At 39.6% G+C, this 19,415-nt stretch overlaps 1 protein-coding gene across 3 annotated transcripts in view; it reads left to right on the top strand.

Moving 5' to 3' along the window:
* The first annotated feature begins 272 nt into the window (after positions 1–272).
* Positions 273–19,415, top strand: part of PPP3R1 (protein phosphatase 3 regulatory subunit B, alpha) — a 95,093-nt gene continuing 75,950 nt past the window's right edge. For 2 of the 3 annotated variants that reach the window (XM_074287101.1, XM_074287102.1), the window contains exon 1: positions 17,361–18,118. In XM_074287101.1, the coding sequence (XP_074143202.1) occupies positions 18,116–18,118 (3 nt within the window). In that variant the 5' untranslated portion in view covers positions 17,361–18,115. Of the gene's footprint in view, positions 451–17,360; positions 18,119–19,415 lie in introns of those variants that run through there. The other variant, XM_074287103.1, reaches the window with a different exon arrangement.

Raw genomic sequence — 19,415 nt, 5'->3', positions numbered from 1 at the left:
AGACAAGGTAAGAAAGAATAAGCAAGTAGAAAGAAATAAAAATATATTAAATGTTATAGAAAGTTCAAAAAATATGAAGACTGGCAAAAGGAATACAGAATATGGCAATTTAATCCATAAGGTAGCTGAAATACTATATGTTTCTGTTTCTAGATATATTCTAGATAACTAATCAGAATTTGCAACATAGTTTCTAGGAGATAATGTTCTGAATTCCAACTTGGAACTTGGGATGTTGGTAACTCTTCACCGTTGCCTAGCAAAAAAAGGATTACCCTATCTCCCCTTCCCTTCCTGGTCCTAGTGACAACTTGCCTTCCCCTTTCCCTTCCCCACCCCAACCTTTTTTCCCTACTGTTGAAAAGGGAAGAGCTGAGGTCTAGGAATCACCTGGTTATCACTTTCCCATCATTCCTCATGGCGAAGGCTCACAGTTCGCAAACCTATAAGGTTGGTTATTTATGGGACCCACCTATATTTTATATATTAGAAAAGGGCAATAATTTCTTTCAAGAGCTATAAAAGATATCTATTTTGTACATTTGGATTTTTTTTTTAAGCTGGAGTACTCCTTTTAAGGGCAGCTAAGTGAACACCAGGCCTGGAGTCAGAAAGATCTGAGTTCAAATCCAACCCTAGACTCTTATTAGCCATGTGACTCTGAGCAAGTCACTTAATCCCTGTTGGCCTCAGTTCCTCATCTGTAAAATGGAGACACAGTGGAGAAAGAATTGGCAAACTGCTCCAATATCTTTGCCAAGAAAACTTCACGGACAAAGTTCATGTGATCACATAGAGTTGTAGATGATTAAATGACAACTGCTCCTGTATTAAGGATCAACAAATAATATCATCAAAAAAAAAAATACGGCATTATTCAACTTAATAAGCATTTATTAAGATCTGTACCAAATATAGTGGAAAATACAATAGAAATGTTGATGAGACTAAAAGTTTTGATAAAGAGATTTAATTGTACTTCAGTAAATTAAATTATAAATACAGGACCATAAATAGAGGCAGAAGGATGGTACACTAACCAGAGCACTAAACTTTGAGTCAAAAAGATGTGAGTTCAAATCATGCCTTATACACTTACTCTTTTTTTTTTTTTTTTATTCATTTTTCCAAATTATCCCCTCCCTCCCTCCACTCCCTCCCCCCGATGGCAGGTAATCCCATACATTTTACATATGTTACAATATAACCTAGATACAATATATGTGTGTAAATACCATTTTCTTGTTGCACATTAATTATTAGCTTCCGAAGGTATAAGTAACCTGGGTAGATAGACAGTAGTGCTAACAATTTACATTCACTTCCCAGTGTTCCTTCTCTGGGTATAGTTATTTCTGTCCATCACTGATCAACTGGAAGTGAGTTGGATCTTCTTTATGTTGAAGATTTCCACTTCCATCAGAATACATCCTCATACAGTATTGTTGTTGAAGTGTATAGATACACTCACTCTTTATGGGAAACTGAGCAAATCATTTTATCCCTGCCTCAGTTTCCTCATCTGTAAAATGGGAATAATAGTATCTACCTTACATTAAGTGTTATGAAGATAAAGTAACACATGAAAAATGCCTTCCAAATTTTTATGTAAATATATAAATGATTTTATTGTTTTTAATGTCAAATGTAAAAATATATAATGATGACGTGTTACAGGAGCTGGTCAGAGAAAGGAAAAATCAGTGTGAATCTATAGAAGTGATAGAAATATATCTTGAGGAATGGAAATAATTGGGTCAGTGGAGAGAACTGACAATATTTTCATAACCCTGTGAGATATGCGCCCCCTAACTGTTAGCTAAACCAATAATATTATTTGTAAAAGTTGGAAGTTGTAACCACTCCTTTCTGAATTGGAATGCTGGTTATTGGTATGGTGACCATTCCTTCCCACTCAAGAATTGAGTATGAAGACCATGCCTTTTGAAGATAGGTTGAAGGAACATATTTAAGGAATTAATCTGTGTAAGGCACTGAGCAAGGTACTGGATACCTAGGATATTTAGACTGAAGACTTCAGAAAGAAATTAACACTGTCTTCAAGTATTCAAATATTTGTCAATTGGGAGAATAATCACATTTTCTACTAATGGGGAAAGAATAGTGGCAAAACAGTATCTCAAGAGAAGAAGAAAGAGGAAGGTAATTGAATTTTGATAAATCTTTTATGGTATCTAGATTCCCATTTAAGATAATCAAACAGAGCAGTGATACTCACCCAGAGAAGTGGGGGAGGGGGGAAGAAACAGCTTCCATATGCACTAGAATTTGGCAAGAATTTTGTAATTACAAATCAAAGGCAGCTAAGAAAAAGCTTCATCTGAAAAGAAGCAGCAGTAGACCCACCATGAATAAATTAACTTCATTGAGGAACTTCTCTGAAGCAACTTTACAAACAGTTCATTTAAGATTGCAATTAGCCATAAGAAAAACGACAAAGAGGTTTCATTTAAAATAATTATGGAGGAAAAGATAAATGTTACAGTCATCTGCAGAGAATGTGCTTTAATTTGGGTTTCTGCCCAGTGCCAAATAACAGTTAAATATACACAAAAGGAAGGTGTTTCTCCCTCTTAGCAGTCAAAGTGAAAAGGAAGTAAGAATCTCTCTCTTCTCTTTAAGTTACTGGGGAAATCAAACATTCCTTAAAATAATTGGAAAAGGGAATTTTAAATAGGAAACCGAGAAGAAAAAGGATCTAAAAAACTAAAAGGAAAGGTTGGAAGAGAGAAGAACAAGGCACAAAGAAGGAAGGGAAAGAAAGACATTTGTAGGTAAATTCTAAGAATAAGACTTTTGAAATTGAAGTGGGAATGAGACTCTCTCCCAAAATAGTGGCTTCATATGTTTCAAGAAATGATGGTATGGATCCATGGTGCTGATAAGATAAATCATCCAGCTAAGTCAGAAGAAGGACAGTTAAGTTGAAATGGAAAGTGGTTGTTTACTCTCTGCTTAGAGATTGCAAAATGGCTACCAATCTGACATAAAGACAGATACCCTGGGCATATGTCCATAAGATGATATAAAGCCATTGAGCCTTGATGAACTTGATACTACTCAGTCCTCATGAATCACAAATGATACTACCAAAAAACTCCAAAAGCATCGCTAAGGATTATAAAGTTCTGGGAAAGGAACTAAAGACTTTGGGAACAAAAGGCAAGTTTATATCACTACTGCTGTTTGAAGGTAAAGTTATTATAACTGAAGCGCAGAAAGTTATTAACATCCACTTTAACTATCTTTTCACCTTTGATGCAAGTAGAATTAGCCTGGGATCTTAGCTCCAAAAGTTCAGGGAATAGCAATGCCTCCCAGGCCACTCACATCATGCTTGCAAAAGTATAACCTGGAAATAGCTTCTAGAAGTGATATAGGTCCTTCTCCCACAGCAACTACAATGAATGAAGACATAGAAAAAAAGGTTCTTGCTCAGCATTATCTGAAAGCATTAGCTTTAAGAAATAAACATGGTTGAAAACAATATTAAATAAGGTGAATTACTATCTCCTTTGAGGCTATACCTTAAGGACTCTGGGAGTTAGAGGATCTATGTTCAGATCTCACCTCTGAAAGTAACTCCCTGTGTGATCTTAGGCAAATCATCTAACTTCCCTAGACCTCATTTTATTCATCTGTAAAATGAGAGTTAGACTAAATGGCTTCTGAGGGTTTTTTCCAGATCTACAGTTGTGATCCTATGTTCTTATCTATCATGTCTCCCAGAGCAGGGATTGTCTTGCCAATTTCCTATTCCTATGACCCATGCTTTGCACACTGTAAATACCTAAATTAATTTTCATTTGTTCATAGAATTGTTCCCCAAAGCCCTCTGATATAACAGTTAAGAGTAATAAATGAAAGAGTCAAGGAAATGGATTCTGGTTCCCTTTAAAGACAAACTTTCTAACATCCATATATTAAAGAGGTTACTTTGGGAGGTAATGAGCTCCCCTCTTATTAGAGATTTTAAAATCTATGAATAGGTGTCACAAATATTATACAAGGGATTTTTGAAAATATATAGAGTTAGATACTTTGATATTTTCTGAGATTCTGAAATTATTAGCATAAAATATATATATTCAATAGAAATAAACATGGCTTTTAAGTGATACAATTTTATACTCATATTGTTTCCTCTAAATTAAGTAGTTTTAAAATTTTTATTTTACTATGTACTATAGTTAAATGAAAAATTGTACATTATAAGGAAATATATGATGCAGCAAATTAAGCAATGGAACTGAATCCATAAAATACAATTACATATTGAGCATTTTATCTTTTACAAAAATAAATATTAACACTTTATTTATATAAAGTTCTGATCGTCTCTCAGTTGTAATCCTTCTCTGGGAGGAGGTTTCTTTTCTCTGTTAATCTTTTTCTCTGTCCTCTTCACTTGCAAATCCAGGGGACATCTTCTCCTTGATCCGCTCCAGAACTCATTTTCTAGACTCTAACTTCTTCTTTTATCCTCCCAGAGAATGGCCGTGGAATAACTCAGGGGCTTGTGGGAGAAATACTTCAACCAATAAACTTGCTCCTCTTAAACATGTAAGCTCCTTCCCAGAAGTTCAAAGGGGTAAAACTCCCCTTAGAGGCTGGAACTAGAGAATTGTTAAATACCGACTTAGCACTTAGTGAGAACCTAATATCTCATTATCTCATTAGCACTTAGTAAGAACCTAACAGTGGAAGAACTTAGAAATATAGTTCACCAAAATATATGCAACAATAAAATCATAGCAATCTTAGTACTTTAATGAGATTTAAAATTTTATGTTCAGATACAGAAGTCTTGTCTTATCTACTATGTGACCCTGGCAAGTCACTTAACCTTTTAGTACTAGAGGGAGTCTCCTTCTTTATATCAATGAAATAATAGATCCATTCTTGAACTCTACACATAGATATGTAATGAGAAATCTGCTCTTTATGTAAAAAACAACAAAAATTTAAAAATAAATCATCATGACTGAGCCCATTATCCTGCTTTTGTTTCAGAGTTCAAGTCTAAAGACTTGTTGCTTATTTTTGATTTTTTAAAGTCCAAAAGGTTCTCTAGGGAGAAGCCTGAGGCAACCTATATTGAATAAATAAGCATGGTATCTTTTCTATCTTTTTTATTTTTTTTCTATCCTTCTGGACTCTTTTTCAGGGGAAGGAGGGAGGAGACAGGAATACATGGTGAATATGCTGTCACTAAACATGGTGCTTGTAGAAAAAGTTCATTTTCCCAGAATTTTATAAACTAAACTGGCACAATGAGCTGGTGCAGTGAATATAGGTGGCAGGTAAAAAAAAAAGTCACTACAATAGAGGGTGTCACAGAAGATAGGCCTACAATCAGGAACATTCATCTGTGTGAATTCAAATCTGGCCTCAAGACACTTCATAGCTGTGTGACCCTGGGCAAGTCACAAAACCCTGTTTGCCTCAGTTTCCTCATCTGTAAAATGAACTGGTGAAGGAAATGGCAAACTATTCCAAGAAAATCCTAAATGGAGTCATGAAGAATCAGACATGACTGAAACTCATCAACTATCACCATTGTCACATTACTACCACCACCACCATAACAACAACAAGGGAGCCAGAATGGAGTAGGACTAGTCATGAAAACAGAAGAGAAAAGAGCTCTATGTTACATTATTGGCTGGAGATGGGAAGAAGGAAAGAAAAGACTTACTTTAGACATGTGGAGTTCTGGGCAGTAGTAAATACAAGCTGCTCATCTGGTGACACAAACAACTGGAGCAAACAGATGATACCTATGAAAACACAGACAGCAATAAACAAGTAAAACATTTGGTAAATGCGTATAAGGATACAGAATAATTACCATAGTATGAACAATCACAATGCATTCATCCTGTTAGGACCTCCCTATGAATGCTGTGAGTTTGTCCCTTTCTATTAGACTTAAGTCCAAGTCCTATTTATGTCTTATCTGTTTCATAATAAATATTTTTATATTCAAAATGCTTATTTGGTTGTTTCAAATTATAGCAGGTGAGCTGGCTGGAATACATCAGAAAGTACCTAAATTCAGAGATTTAAAAAGGGACAATGACTTTCTTTGCATGGAAATAATAGAATCATTGAACATCCTTTAAGATAAAATTTGTTTTGGCTGAGTAGAGTATGTGAATTCCATATCAATGCTACTGAAGAGCACCTCTTCTTATTATTTGATTTTTGTGTGTATCACAAAGGGCTTTTTGTCCTAACTGAACATTCTTTGTCTTTTATGATGCTGCTTCTTTGCTTTGCTCTCTAAATGTGCACATTTTTTAAGCTTCCTTTCTTCCTCAGTGATCCCATTCAAATCTCAGCTTCAACAAGCATCTCAGTGCAAATGGCTCCCAAATTCATACTTTTACTTCCAATTACATGAAAATTTTCATCTGGATAACCCATTAGCATCTCAAAATTTTCTAGAACCACACCAATTGCTGACCTCCCCCCCAAAAAGTTCTTTTTTTCTAACTTTAATTGTTAAAGCTATTACCATTGTCCAAATTATAAGGAATCAATCCCTACCCCCTCTCTCAAGTCATTTTTCATTCTTTTTTTTTTTTTAAGCTCCATATTTGTTCAGAAGGTATCTTCCTTTATAAGGTTTCATTGTCTGTCTATTCCTCTCTGGAATCAGGTTAGTGCTAGCAAAAAATTCATTTTTTGTATGGCACATTCCTTTAAAACCTCACCCAGATGAAATTGATCCTGAAGGTTCATCCATAAGATTCCAAATATTGAGCCAAGAAGGCTTTTGTGGTCTTTTTGTGGGTAACTGAGCTGCTTGCCTAATAGGCCACCTTGAAGTGTGGAGCTTGGCTCAAAACTTGACAAGTTAGAAGCATTCTTGCAAAGGTGCCAAGCCAAATTTGATGATTCTATAAAGTTCCGGAGTGCCAATCAATAGATCTGTCACCTACAGCTGGAGAAAGGATTCATGTTGAGTTAATCCTCCTTCTTAGTGCTGAGTCAAGGCATATTTTGGAACCTGTTAGCTTTTCCTCTTAATATATTCCTCTTCCTTATATAGATGGAAATAGCTGATACTCTGTTGCATTGATAAGACAATGTATCCATGATTAATACAAACTCTCCTCCTGACTAAGACTTTTGAGATATTTTCTATGCTGAATCCTCCCTATCTTCCAATCTCCACATCAAATATCAGGTCCAGACAGCCAGTTTATACAGAACCATTACAGTCTACGAGAGCAAAATTCTGGGGCGACCACACCTAAATTGTCTGTTCTGTTCTTCAAGCTAAAATTCCCAAACTAACTAATATTCTGGGTCCAGAAACTTTGGAAAAGTTCATCGCTATTAACTTGGTCCAGCAAAAACATGAACCTATTCAGTACTGGTTATCAATAATGGTGTTGCAAGTAAGAGACAGACATCTCCTGAGGTGAAGTTCAGTGATCCATAGGACCCAATTCCTATGATGATGGCATTATTTTTAATAATAGCTTTTCATTTTCAAAATATATGCAAAAATAGTTTTTAACATTCACCTTTTCAAAAACATGTGTTTCAAATTTTTCTTCCTCCCTTCCCCCACCCCATTCCCTAGACAGCAAGTAATCCAATACATGTTAAACATGCAATTTTTTCTATACACATTTCCACAATTATCTGCTGCAGAAGAAAAATCAGATCAAAAAGGGGGAAAAATGAGAAAGAAAACAAAAAGCAAGCAAAAAAATAACCAAATAAGTGAAAATACTATGTTGTGATCCACATTCAGTCCCCATAGTCCTCATGGCTTTCTTTATCACAGTCTATTGAAATTGGCTTGAATCACCTCATTGTTGGGGGGGGGGGGGAAAGGCATTGTTTTGGGCCTATAGAACTGACTCTCTGCAACTCAATTCTAAAATAAATGGATAATTTATTGTGGAATTCAGTGTCCCCTACATGGCTTTGGGAGTCGTTTCTCACAGACCACTTCATCCTCTTCCTTGACCTCATTCTGGACATACTTATTCCTCATTTGGAGGATATTGGCAACATCTGAAAGAAATGTAGAATTCTATCATTGTCCACACAGACTATAACAACTTAGAATATTTTCAGACAGTCCACTAATTCAATCAATGTCAAATCTGCTGAAATTTATTTTTTAGGAGGGTCAATTCCATCAAATTCACTAACATCTAGAACAGGTTATATCAGGCTGAGCCATTTGCCTTCCAGGTGCGCATAACACTTGAAACTCAAAGAAAACTGATCTTTTATGTAATCAAACAAGCTTTTATTTAAGAACTTACATTGTGCTAGACACTGTGCCAAGTGCTGAAGATAGAAAGACAAAAAAAAAAAAAAGAAAGAAAGAAAAGAAAAGAAAAAGAAAATAGTCATTGCATTCAAGGAGATTGCAGTCTAATGGAGGATGCAAACAATTATGTATAAACAAGATACACAGAAGATAAATTGTATCTCAGTGGAAAAGCCCTTAGATTAAGTAGATACTGGAAAGATTTCTTGTTAGAATGTAAAACTTTAGCTGGGACTTGAAGAAAATTAAGAAGTAAAAATAACAAGGGCAGAATCCCAGGCATGGGAGGAAGCTAGTGAAAATTAATGGGATTGATTAGAAGATATTTGACTAACAACAAGGAAATCAGTGTCACTGGATCACAAAGAATGTTAGGAGGAATAAGGAGGTGAAGACTGGAAGGAGTTAGTTGTGAAGGGCTTTCAAACCTAAAGAATTTTATATTGAATCTCGAAGGTAACAGGAATACAGAGTTTACTGTTGATATGATCAGATCTGTGCTTTAGGAAAACCAATTTGTCACCTAAGTGGAGGACAAACCATAGTGGGGTAAGACTTAAGACAGTAAGGTCAACCGGAAGGCAATAACTGCAATATCCCAGGTATGAGAATAGTGGCAATGTCAGAGGAAAGAAAAGGACATATATGAGAGATATTACAAAAAACAATGACTTGGTCATAGATTGAATATAGGGGGTGACAGTGAGTAGTTGAAGATCTCACCTACTTTGCTAGTCCCAGCCTTCAATGATAATACAAAATTAGGAAGAAAGTAGATTTTAGAAGGAAAAGATAACGACTTCAGGTTGAAGATGTTGAATGTAAGATGTTTATAGGACATCCAGTTTGAGATATTCAATAGGCAGATGAAGTTGTAAGGGGTTACAACTAGACAAACAGACCTAAAATAATCTGAATAGAGATGATAATTGAATTCATAGGAACTGATGATTTCATCAAGTAAATAGTAGAGAGGAAGAAGAGAGTCCAGACAATCTTGGGGGACACCCATTAGTTAGTGAGCAGGTGAAATGTGGAGGAAGATCTCATCAAAGGAGACTGATGTGGCCCAGACAGGAGAGAACAAGGAGATATCAGTTTCATGAAATTCTAGTAGAAGAAAATATGAAAGAGAAGAGAGTGACTGAGTGCCAAAGGCAGCAGAAAATGTAATGCCATGCCGGAGAAACTGAGGCAAGATAGAGATTAGAGAGTTTTTATAATATTTTATTAATTGGAGAGTTTAATTGACTGGACAGGACTCTCATCTCAAAGTATCCAGTAATGAATGGGGGAATGATAAACATTTTTATAGCTCTTCAGACAAAGGGAAGGAAAAAGAATGGGGAAAATCAGGTTGGAGGGGGAGGGAGTTGTAAATTTTTACTAAAAGCCGGAGTCAGGATGTTTGAATAACAGAAGTAAAGATGTCAGTGAAGTATCTGAGATAGTCTTATCTTTTGGAATATTTTAGAGGGGCAGTGTCATAAATTCTTGGGGGCAGAAGGAGGAAGTCTGATCTGTTCCTCATCTCCCATTGACAATTTATAACCTTAGAGCAAATGGTCCTCAATCTTAATGAAACGGGGGTGGGGGGGGGGATGGGGTGGGGGGGGGTTACGACTTAGGGGACTGAGGCAGAACAGTTAAGGAAACTGAGATAGAACAATTCATGGAAACTCAGTCAGGACAATGAGGGAAACTAGTGCAGGGAAACTGAGGTAGAACAGCCCAAGGAGACTGTGGCATAACATTAAGTCAAGAGCATAAGATTTTTTAAAAGGTCATTAGATTTGTAAATTGAGACACTATTGTAAAGGTCCTGTTGTCTTTCAATTGTAATTCTTCTCTGGGAGGAGGTTTCTTTTCTCTGTGAATCTTTTTCTCTGTCCTCTTCTTCCCCTCCAAAAGTATGGGATTGCTGGACTTGCAAATCCACGGGACGTCTTCTCCTTGACCCAATCCAGAACTCCTCCTCCAGGCCTCAGTCCCAACTCTGGCCCAGACTCGACTCTTCTTCCTCCAGAGTGTGGCCCCAACTCTGGCCCAGGGTAGACTCACTTCTCTAGGCCCAGTGTTGACTCTTTTATCCTCCCAGAGAAGGGGTGTGTGATAACTCAAGGGCTTATGGGAAAATTACTTCAACCAATGAACTTGCTCTTTTTAAAGGTTGTGTAAACTCCTTTTCATATGTAAACTCCTCCTTAGAACTTCAAAGGGGTAAACTCACCTTTAAGGCCGGAACTAGAGAATTGTTAAGTACCGACTTAGCACTTAGTAAGAACCTAACATCTCATTATCTCATTAGCATTTAGTAACAATCTAACACACTATTAGTTGCTTAACTCTTGCTTCTTGACTCTACTACCTCTCCTGGTGAGCAGGAGAAAAGGTAGAAAAGAGGGGTGTGATCTATCTCTGCTACAACACTGACAGATACATTGGATCTTCCACTGCAGCCAAATCTGCCCATCTTTTGTTGAAATTTTCAGGTTCCATATCATTCATTCTCACTCTACTTTCAGTAAGGCTACTTGATAATTCTTCTATTTTTAAACTGTTCTATTCATAAGCCATTCCCCAACATAAAAGTTCCCCTTTCTATGTCTTATCTCCATTCTGATGGGCAGATAATAGTAGAAGAAAAGTACTTCCATTACTAAAATTTCTGTCATTAATTTCCACAGCAGAATTTCATTTGCATAGCTTGATCCATAGATTTTCTCAGAATATACCCTTCTATATAAACTATAGTTTCTGTTCATATTTTTTCCCCCTTATACTCTTACTGTATAAGAGTCAGTGGTAAGACTGCAGTCTCCAAAGTTAATGATTTACTGAGAGAGTTGGAAGTTTTTTTAGATTCACTTGTACTATATATACTATGTGCAGTCAAAGCAGCATACAAGTAGGGACCTACTTCTACTGGTAGACTTTAAATATTACTATTAAATGCTGCTATTAACCTAAAGTGTCTGTATCATGAGATCTCAGAACCAAAAGGTCAGTAGGCACTTCTTGACTATTAGTTATGCTATTTTCATTTTTGTATTCATCATCTCAACCCTAAACTATATCTTCAATCCACAAAAAATGGATTGGCAGGAAGAATGTGTTGTGCTTCATATCTTTGACTCAAAGAAACACCTGAAATACCAGTTAGATTGACAGATCTGTGGGCCTGCAGAGAAGATATGACCTAGATTTGGTATTCTCCCACCAATATAACCCTTGCAATATAACCAGGCTTGAAGCCTGGGGAAACTTTGTTTATGGGGAAGAATGTACAACCTAGAGACTCAGCACATGTAGCTAAGCCATTAATTAGGGTGTAGCTGAACTCTGACCATGCTAATGAAGAGTATCAGTGGCAGCTAGAATACAGAATACAAGCCTCGGAAATAAGCCTAAACCTAATTCAAAGAGGCTGATAGACTTTGGATACAGTTAGTTTTCTCTTCTTCCTGAAGTTTAGAATCCCAGACTTCAGCATATTTCCTTGGCTTTGAGCCATAAGTGGCAAGCAACTCATCCCTTATCTTAGTGTTTGCATGTTGGTATTCTGCATTCACTTTGATAACTGAGTACAAAAGATAAAAAATACAGGTAACTAGCTTTTCTTTGGCCTAACCTGCTTCCCATTTTTTAAAAGATTTACATTTATAACACACTCTTCATAAGGATTAACCCTGCCTCTTAGTTTCCTTAACTATTGCCAATCTGGCCTCAAACTGAATCTGATACCTCCCACCACAATACCAACAATTTCAAGTTGTCTTCTGTGCTTAGAAGATGAGGTACTGCTTTCCCAACAGATGGCATGAATGTGCAATAAGCCTGAAACTAACCAAAGTGGTTATATTCTTCTACAAGATCTGAGACTGCCATGTTCTGAGAATTTTTGTAAAAGAATATATAAAAAAAAATTCTGCTCATCCTTCCCACTTACAGGTTTTCTTGTCGTCTTTGTGACAGGGAAGAAAAAAAAATATATCAGAGATCAATCATGATTACCAGTCAATGATACTGTATATGAATATATACTGTAATGAATTCCAGACCTGCTGGACCAACTGAATCAGATCGTTACCCTTACCAAGATGAACCCTTTATGGGAGAGAGATATGAATGGAGTAAGAGAAAATAAATAACTTCTTCCACAATTTAGAAGGTAGTGAGGATAGAATTCTAAATGTACTTTTGTCAAGATAAATCATACCATTTGGATTTGCATATCCTATAGTTCATGAACTCTTTTAGGGCATGTGGAACTGGGGAATAATTGTCCATTGGGACTATATCCCATTTGACTATCAGAATACTGACTGATGTACCAGTTCAAACTGCACTTTAGAGCACTGCCAACACCACTTCTTTGCCAAGCTGGAAATATGCCACCTAAAGCAGTAGGGAATAAATTCCTAGAGAATATCATAGGACAGCAGGGGATATGGAAGGAATTGTCTAATTGAGGAGGATCCACCCTTAATCTTATTCTGTTGGATATTTTTATCAGTGATTTGGTTGTTATAACTAATATAGCTATATCTATATAATCTTTCTCAGATTTGCAGATAATGTGAAGTTGGAATATCCAACACACTAGGTTGGTAACAGAAGTTCCTTGTGGGTAATAGCAGTTTGATTTTTGTCCTTGTATTTTCATTGTCTAAAGTAAATGCTATACAAATGTCAGTTTGAATTAGATGACAGAATCGGTATTCAAAAAGGTGTTTGCAGTCGAGAACAATGAGCTGAATCTAATAGGATGAAATTTAACAGAGAGAAGTGTAAAGTCCTCCATTTGGATACCAAAACTCAACTAAACCAAGAGCAAATGGTGAGCCGTATGTAACTAGTCTGGATGGTTAATAAATGTTGAATTACAATGGACTGTGAATTCAAAAAGAGTCAAAATATAAAATAGCCAAAAACTAATGCCAGAATAAGTTGTATTAATAGATGCACAGTATTCAGAACAAGAAGTGATAATATTACACTTATTCTTGGTTAGACATCTTGGAATCATCTCTTCTGCATGCCTCATTTTAAGAAGAGCACTAATAAACTGAAGCATGTCTAGAAAAAGTAGTAATAAGATTAGAGATTCTAATATACGAGGATTGTTTGAAAGAATCGGATGTTTTTAACCTAAAGAAGATATGGGGGTGGGGGGGTAGGTGGGAGGGGTTAATTGGGATTTGATAGCTGTCTAAAAACACTTGATGAGTTGTCATGTTGTGAAAGGATTAGAATTATTCTGCTTGTCCCCAGAGGGTAGGAGCCATGTGTGTGAAGGGGGTAAAGAAGTTGCCTAGAGGTAGATTTCAGTTTGTTGAAAGGAAAAACTTTTGAATTAGAGCTATCTTAAAGTACAGTGGGATGATTTGAGTTTCCCTTTGCTAGTGGTCTTAAGCAAAGGCTAGATGCCTAGTTGAAAGAGATGCTATAGAGGGGTACTCCTTTTGCATATAGCTTGGAATCAATAGTAGAGTGGAACAAATACTGGTACTGGAATCAGGAGTTAGGTTCAAATTCCAGCCCTGCCCCATAACACCCATATAACTTAGGGTAAATCACCAAAGCTCTCTGTGCTTTAAGTTGATTGATAAAATAAGGGGATTGAACTAGAATACCTCTAAGATCCTTTCCAATTCTATGCTCTAATGTCTTCTGAGATCCCTTTTCACAGTAAGATTCTAAAAAAACTGCATTCTAAGCATTGTTTCAGTGAGAACTTTCATTTCAAAGATTTTAATGGTTCCTCATGTTTGTGTATTATTACTACCAATTTATCCCTAAATTCTCAGTCCTGTCAACTGATTTCACTGGTTTATTGGGGTGTAGCTGAAGGAACTCTGCAGGATATAACAGGAAGAAATTGACTATGGCAAACTCAAGCATATATCTTTAATTTATCTGTTAACTTGACAAAACTTTCAAGTCGTTCTTATTGGTTAGTGATACTTTGCATATGGCAAAGAAAGCTATTCTCTCATAAGCTGCTACTTTTTATACCCAAGAATGTACTGGAATTAATTCACATTGAGTCAAAAGGGCTGTTAAATTTCAGTGTGAGTATTTGTATTTCAGAAATTAGCAAATGCTACAAATGGAGCTTTCATTTACTATTTTGTTGATGGTTTGGACTTAGGGAAGTGATAGAGTTTTTTGGGTACTTCTGCAAATCTCTTGGCTATAAAGACAATTTGATTCTTAAGGGCGACATTTGGAGATTTCACTGCATTGTATGTGAACCTCAAAAACCTAAAGCAATGTTTCTGGAATGGCCAGAAACTATAATTGCGATTTTCTTAAGCTGGTTCAACTTCTCCACAGTTTACGTCACAAGATGACACAACTGAAAAGCCAATACACCACTGTAGAAGCTGGCATATGGATAAAATATCACATGCTCAGCTACTGTTAACAAACATACTGGAGTCAATCCACCAACAGAGCATTCAGGATCCTCAAGCTGAGCCCAGTTGATCATCCTTCTTGAAGTTTCCAAGTTGAGAGAAGATCAATATCCTTTGTTTTCCTTTATTCATGTTCACTTCAGCATATTCCCTAGGAAGTTTCAAAGGAGTATGATGCCTTTGCCATCAAAGTCAGACAAACTGGATTGTTCCCCTTTCCTCAGCATGTTTTACTACACTGAAACATTTGCTCTTATGATTCCACATGCTTGGAATACCCTCCATCTCCTCACTCCAGTGCTTGCTTTCAGACATCCTACACCTGCTTCTGGATCAGCCTCAAATGTCTATCCTCATTAAAATGTGCATTCCAGGCAGAAGTGGCCTCTTCTTCCTCTAAACTTCTATAGCATTTGCTTTATTCTACTCCCAGATTTATTACAAATACTGCTGGTATTTGTGTACATGCCTTCAATTTCCTGACTACATTGTATACTTGAGGGCAAGGATTTTATACATATTGAATGTGTATCCATGAGAAAACAATTATTTGTTAAGTCCCGAATGAACAATCTTGTCATTAAAAGGCATGGGGTTTGTTTTCTGTTATGTCTTAATATCATTTTAGATATAGATTAAAATAATCTGTAAAGCCAAATAATTTTCACTATTTTGACATTTTGGGGGATTACCACCACATTTGTGAAATGTTACTCCAAGATTAAAACTCAGAATTGTTCATTTTAGTCCAGCCCTTTTTCCTCATCCTCACTCTGTCAATACAATGATAAAATACATATTTAAATTCCTTTAGTTCAAGGATTGTCCTTTGAATGTAAATGTCAACACAACACAAGTATATTGTCACAGTTACCTCTATGAAAACTAATAGACTTTCTTCAGCAGTGGTTGAAGGCCCTGTCTCACTTCTTGGTGTTTTAGTTTCCAATTTATATAGTGGCCCAACTCTTGTTTCTGAATGAAACCTATTGTAATTCAAGAAGTTCACTACTTAAAATATTAATACATACTCCCTACACATCTTACAAACATAGGGGACTAACTTATGCTTTATGCTTTTTTTTTTTTTTTTTTTTTTTTTTTTTTTTTTTTTTGGTTAACTACTTGTTGTCATTCCTGTCTGGCTCTTCCTGACCCCATTTGGAGTTTTCTTGGCAAAAATACTGGTTGGATATTTTCTTCTCCAGTTCATTTTACAGATGAGGAAAATGAGGACCAGGTTAAGTGACTTGTGCAGGTCACCCAGCTAGTGAGTGTTTGAGGTTGGCTTTGAACGCAGGTCTTCCTGACTCCGGGACCACTTCAGTGCCCTTTTTGACTCTAAGAAATATCATTCCACAGGTATATGAATTTTATAAGTGATTACAAAATGTGATATAAATATTTACATATTACGTATTTTGTTATGCTTCTGCCCCACCTCCTGTTTTAGTTTTCTTTCTCGAATTCAAACAACCCCTCTTCTTTCTCTTTGGATATGATCCCTATTGTAACAGCAGATTTAAGTTAAAAATGAAAAATACCGTTTTTTCTCTAGTGAGATCGGGGAAAGTTTGACTTTCTCTAGTTTGGCAGCTACTATCAGGAATAAGAGGACAAATTGTTTGTTCTAAGGAAATCGGACTAACTCACCTGTCGAGTGAATATTTTCACATCAGAAATAGGAAATCACCACAAATTAGGGCTTGAGTTATTTTTTTGGCTGCATTGTCTAGACTTTGGAAGGCGTTAGAAATGAAGAGTAAGCTTAAAACCGAGTGCCTACATCAGTGCCCCCAGCCAGCACATCCTTTTTACTAAGAACTTCGCTGAGCAGGAGCGCAGTGCGAGGCTCGGGGAATGAAGTCATCACGAGATCGGAGGCCTGGTGGGCACAGACTAATACTAATATTTGGCATTTATATACCCCGGGAAGGTTGCTTAGTATGGAAGAGCCATTATCTCATTCGGACCAAAAAGCAGCTGGATTCCGGATAATTGCACCGCTTTTCCCCCGGTCTGTCCACCCCGCACCAAACGGCCCTGCAGCCTGCAGGGGAAACAACCGCCCAGTCTGCGGGAGCCTTTTCCCGGGCTAGGAAGCGGCGGCCCCCGCAGCTCGCGCCCGCTGTGAAAGCTGCGGGTGACTCGGACACTTTGTCCTTCATCTGCGTGTTTCCGCGCGGCTCGAGGGGCTCATCGTAGGGTGTCTTGGACTTGCCACCTCACGCTGGCGCGGGGGCTGTGGGGTGGGGGGCGTCGGCTCCGGGGAAAACAATCAGGGGTGCTCGGTGCAAAAGCGAGTGCAGAGCCGCACCTGCGCCCCCCTCGGGGTGGAAAGTGGCAGCTTCCAGGCTGGAGGGGGGGGGGCTGGAGGCTCCGTAGGAGTCTGAAACCCTGAGGCAACGCAGCAGTTCAGCCAGAACTCCAGGCTTCCCACAGCGCTAAAGCAGATCCCCACCCTCTCCGCTACCCCAGTTCCCCTTTTCCTTCTGCCCTCTCTTCCTCCTCCCCCTCCTCCCCTCCCCCACGTGACAGGAAAGTCTACGACAGCGCGCGTCACCGGCACCGCCCTCCTTGTTTCCCAGAGGCTTCCTCCCGCGCACAGCACGCACGGGGGCGTAGACGAACGCAGGGACGGAGGAGGGAGGAGGGAGACGAGAAGGAAGGAGGATGAGAGAGGGGCGGAGAGTACACGTTACTCCTCCCTCTCTTCCTTCCCCTCCCAGAGGGAGCTCCAGAGCTTCGGGCCCGGCTCCTTCTCCGCCGTAGGTTCCCGGATGTGCGGCGGCGCTCCGCGAAGCTCCGCCCCCACCTCCCCGCCGTGCCCCGTCCGTCGCCCCCTCTCAGCCGCAGCATCGCGCTCTCTTTCTGTCTCTCCTCTCTGTCTCTTTCTCTCTGTCTTTTTTTCTGCCTCCCCTGTACCCCTCTCGCTCGCTCTCTTCCTCCCCCTCCTCTCCCGCCCTCTTCTTCCTTTTTCTCGCCCGGAGGTTGCGGGTCAGCGCGAGCCACCGCAGTGAGACTGTCAGCGCTCCGCCCCGGCGCGAGTGCGAGGCTGCCGCCGCCGCCGAGCCGCCCTCCCCCTCTCCCGACCCCGCTCTCCAGCCGCCCTCCTCCTCCTCCGCCCCCGCCGTCGCTGCCTCTCTACTTCTCTTCCTCTTCTTGTCCTCCTTGCGGTTAGTCTCCCCTCCGCAGACGCTCTCTCCCCCTCCCCCGCGCGCGGCCCTCCCCGGCGCCCCCCAGGACCGCGAGCCCAGGCCGGGCCACTCGGCCGCCGCCAGCTGCAGCTCCTCCCTGGGGATCCAGCCCGAGAGCCGACGCCCGCCCCTGCGACCGAGCCAGCCAGCGAGCGGCCGACCCATCCTCCGACATGGTGAGAGAACCCTGCCCCCCAAAGTCTGGGACCCGCTTATCTGGGCTTAAAGGCGGGGGCGGGGATCCGGGGGGCGGATGATTGGACACCCGTCCCCCCACCCCATTGTCCCTTCTGCTCCAGCCTCCCTCCAGAGACCCCTGCCGTATATCTTCGTGTACGCGCGCGTGTGCGTCTGTCTGTCTGTCTTGGTGGGGCCGAGCTCGTGTGGGCCCCTGCATGTCCGTACCTCCTTCCCCCGTCTCCGGGCCCCCAAGGCAGGGCTGCTACCGTGCTTTCCAGCCTCCTCCTGACTGCACCCCTGCACATCTCCTTGGGCTCCCCTAAATTTGCACCCTTTCTGGGAGGACACCCCACTTCTCTCCCTCCGTTGCAGCAACCTGCCGTGCCACCCACACTCTCGCTCCTCTGGTGCCAGCTTATGCCCCTCATCCCTCTTTCACCTCCCACCTTCTGGATCTTTATCCCCGGATCTGACTCGTCTTCCCTCTCTTCCCCTCCTGATTTCTTTTCCTTCCCCCGCTTGGGAATGTCGGCCTGATTACCTACATTAAGAAAATAAAAACAAATACTAGAGAGCGAATAGCCTGCGGTCCCTTTTAGCTGGTATTTCTCCACTGCCTTCAGCACTAAACAGGAAGACCCGTACCGGGAAGGGAACTATCTTTTCCTTTCCCATCTCCTCTTGGTATTTATTTTGATGTTGATTGCAGCCATACGGGGGTTTTCTGACTTGGCTCCTTTTCTCTCAAAATGAGCAAACAGGAAAGGTCTAGCACACATTTAGTGGTAAACCAGAGGGCAGACCCAGCCCCGAAGGACAGGAATGATTGTTTTGAATGTTTGCGCTTTACCACGATTTTTCCTTACTACCTCCAAAAATATCTCTCCTGCGGTGGTGGTTGTTTTTGAATCATGGCGATTTAAATTTGCCTTCCGAGCTCTAATGTTAATCCCCAGACAGGATTCAGGCTGTAGTGTTTCAGGCTGACGCTAGGGGTGTGTCAATTGCCTCTGCCGACTTTGCCAAGAAATCAACGCCCTGTTAGATCTACATTTTACTTTACCTGTACTTTTCTTTGCCCACTGCTATCGTTTATTTTTTTAGAATTAAAAAAAAAAAAAAAAACAACACTTATCAGTAGAAAGCAAACTAGGCACGTGATGCTTCTCTGGAGCAGCTTATCACTTTTGAAACCTCGAGTTTAGCAATGTTACTTCCCCTCGCTTTTCTCTAAAACTGAAGTTGTCTTTGGGGTTTTTGAACAAAATTTGATGCTAAGGAATATTTTTTGCT

Source organism: Sminthopsis crassicaudata, chromosome 2 (assembly GCF_048593235.1).
Source record: "Sminthopsis crassicaudata isolate SCR6 chromosome 2, ASM4859323v1, whole genome shotgun sequence".
NCBI classification, from domain to species: Eukaryota; Metazoa; Chordata; class Mammalia; order Dasyuromorphia; family Dasyuridae; genus Sminthopsis; species Sminthopsis crassicaudata.
This window is presented reverse-complemented; position numbering and strand designations above follow the sequence as displayed.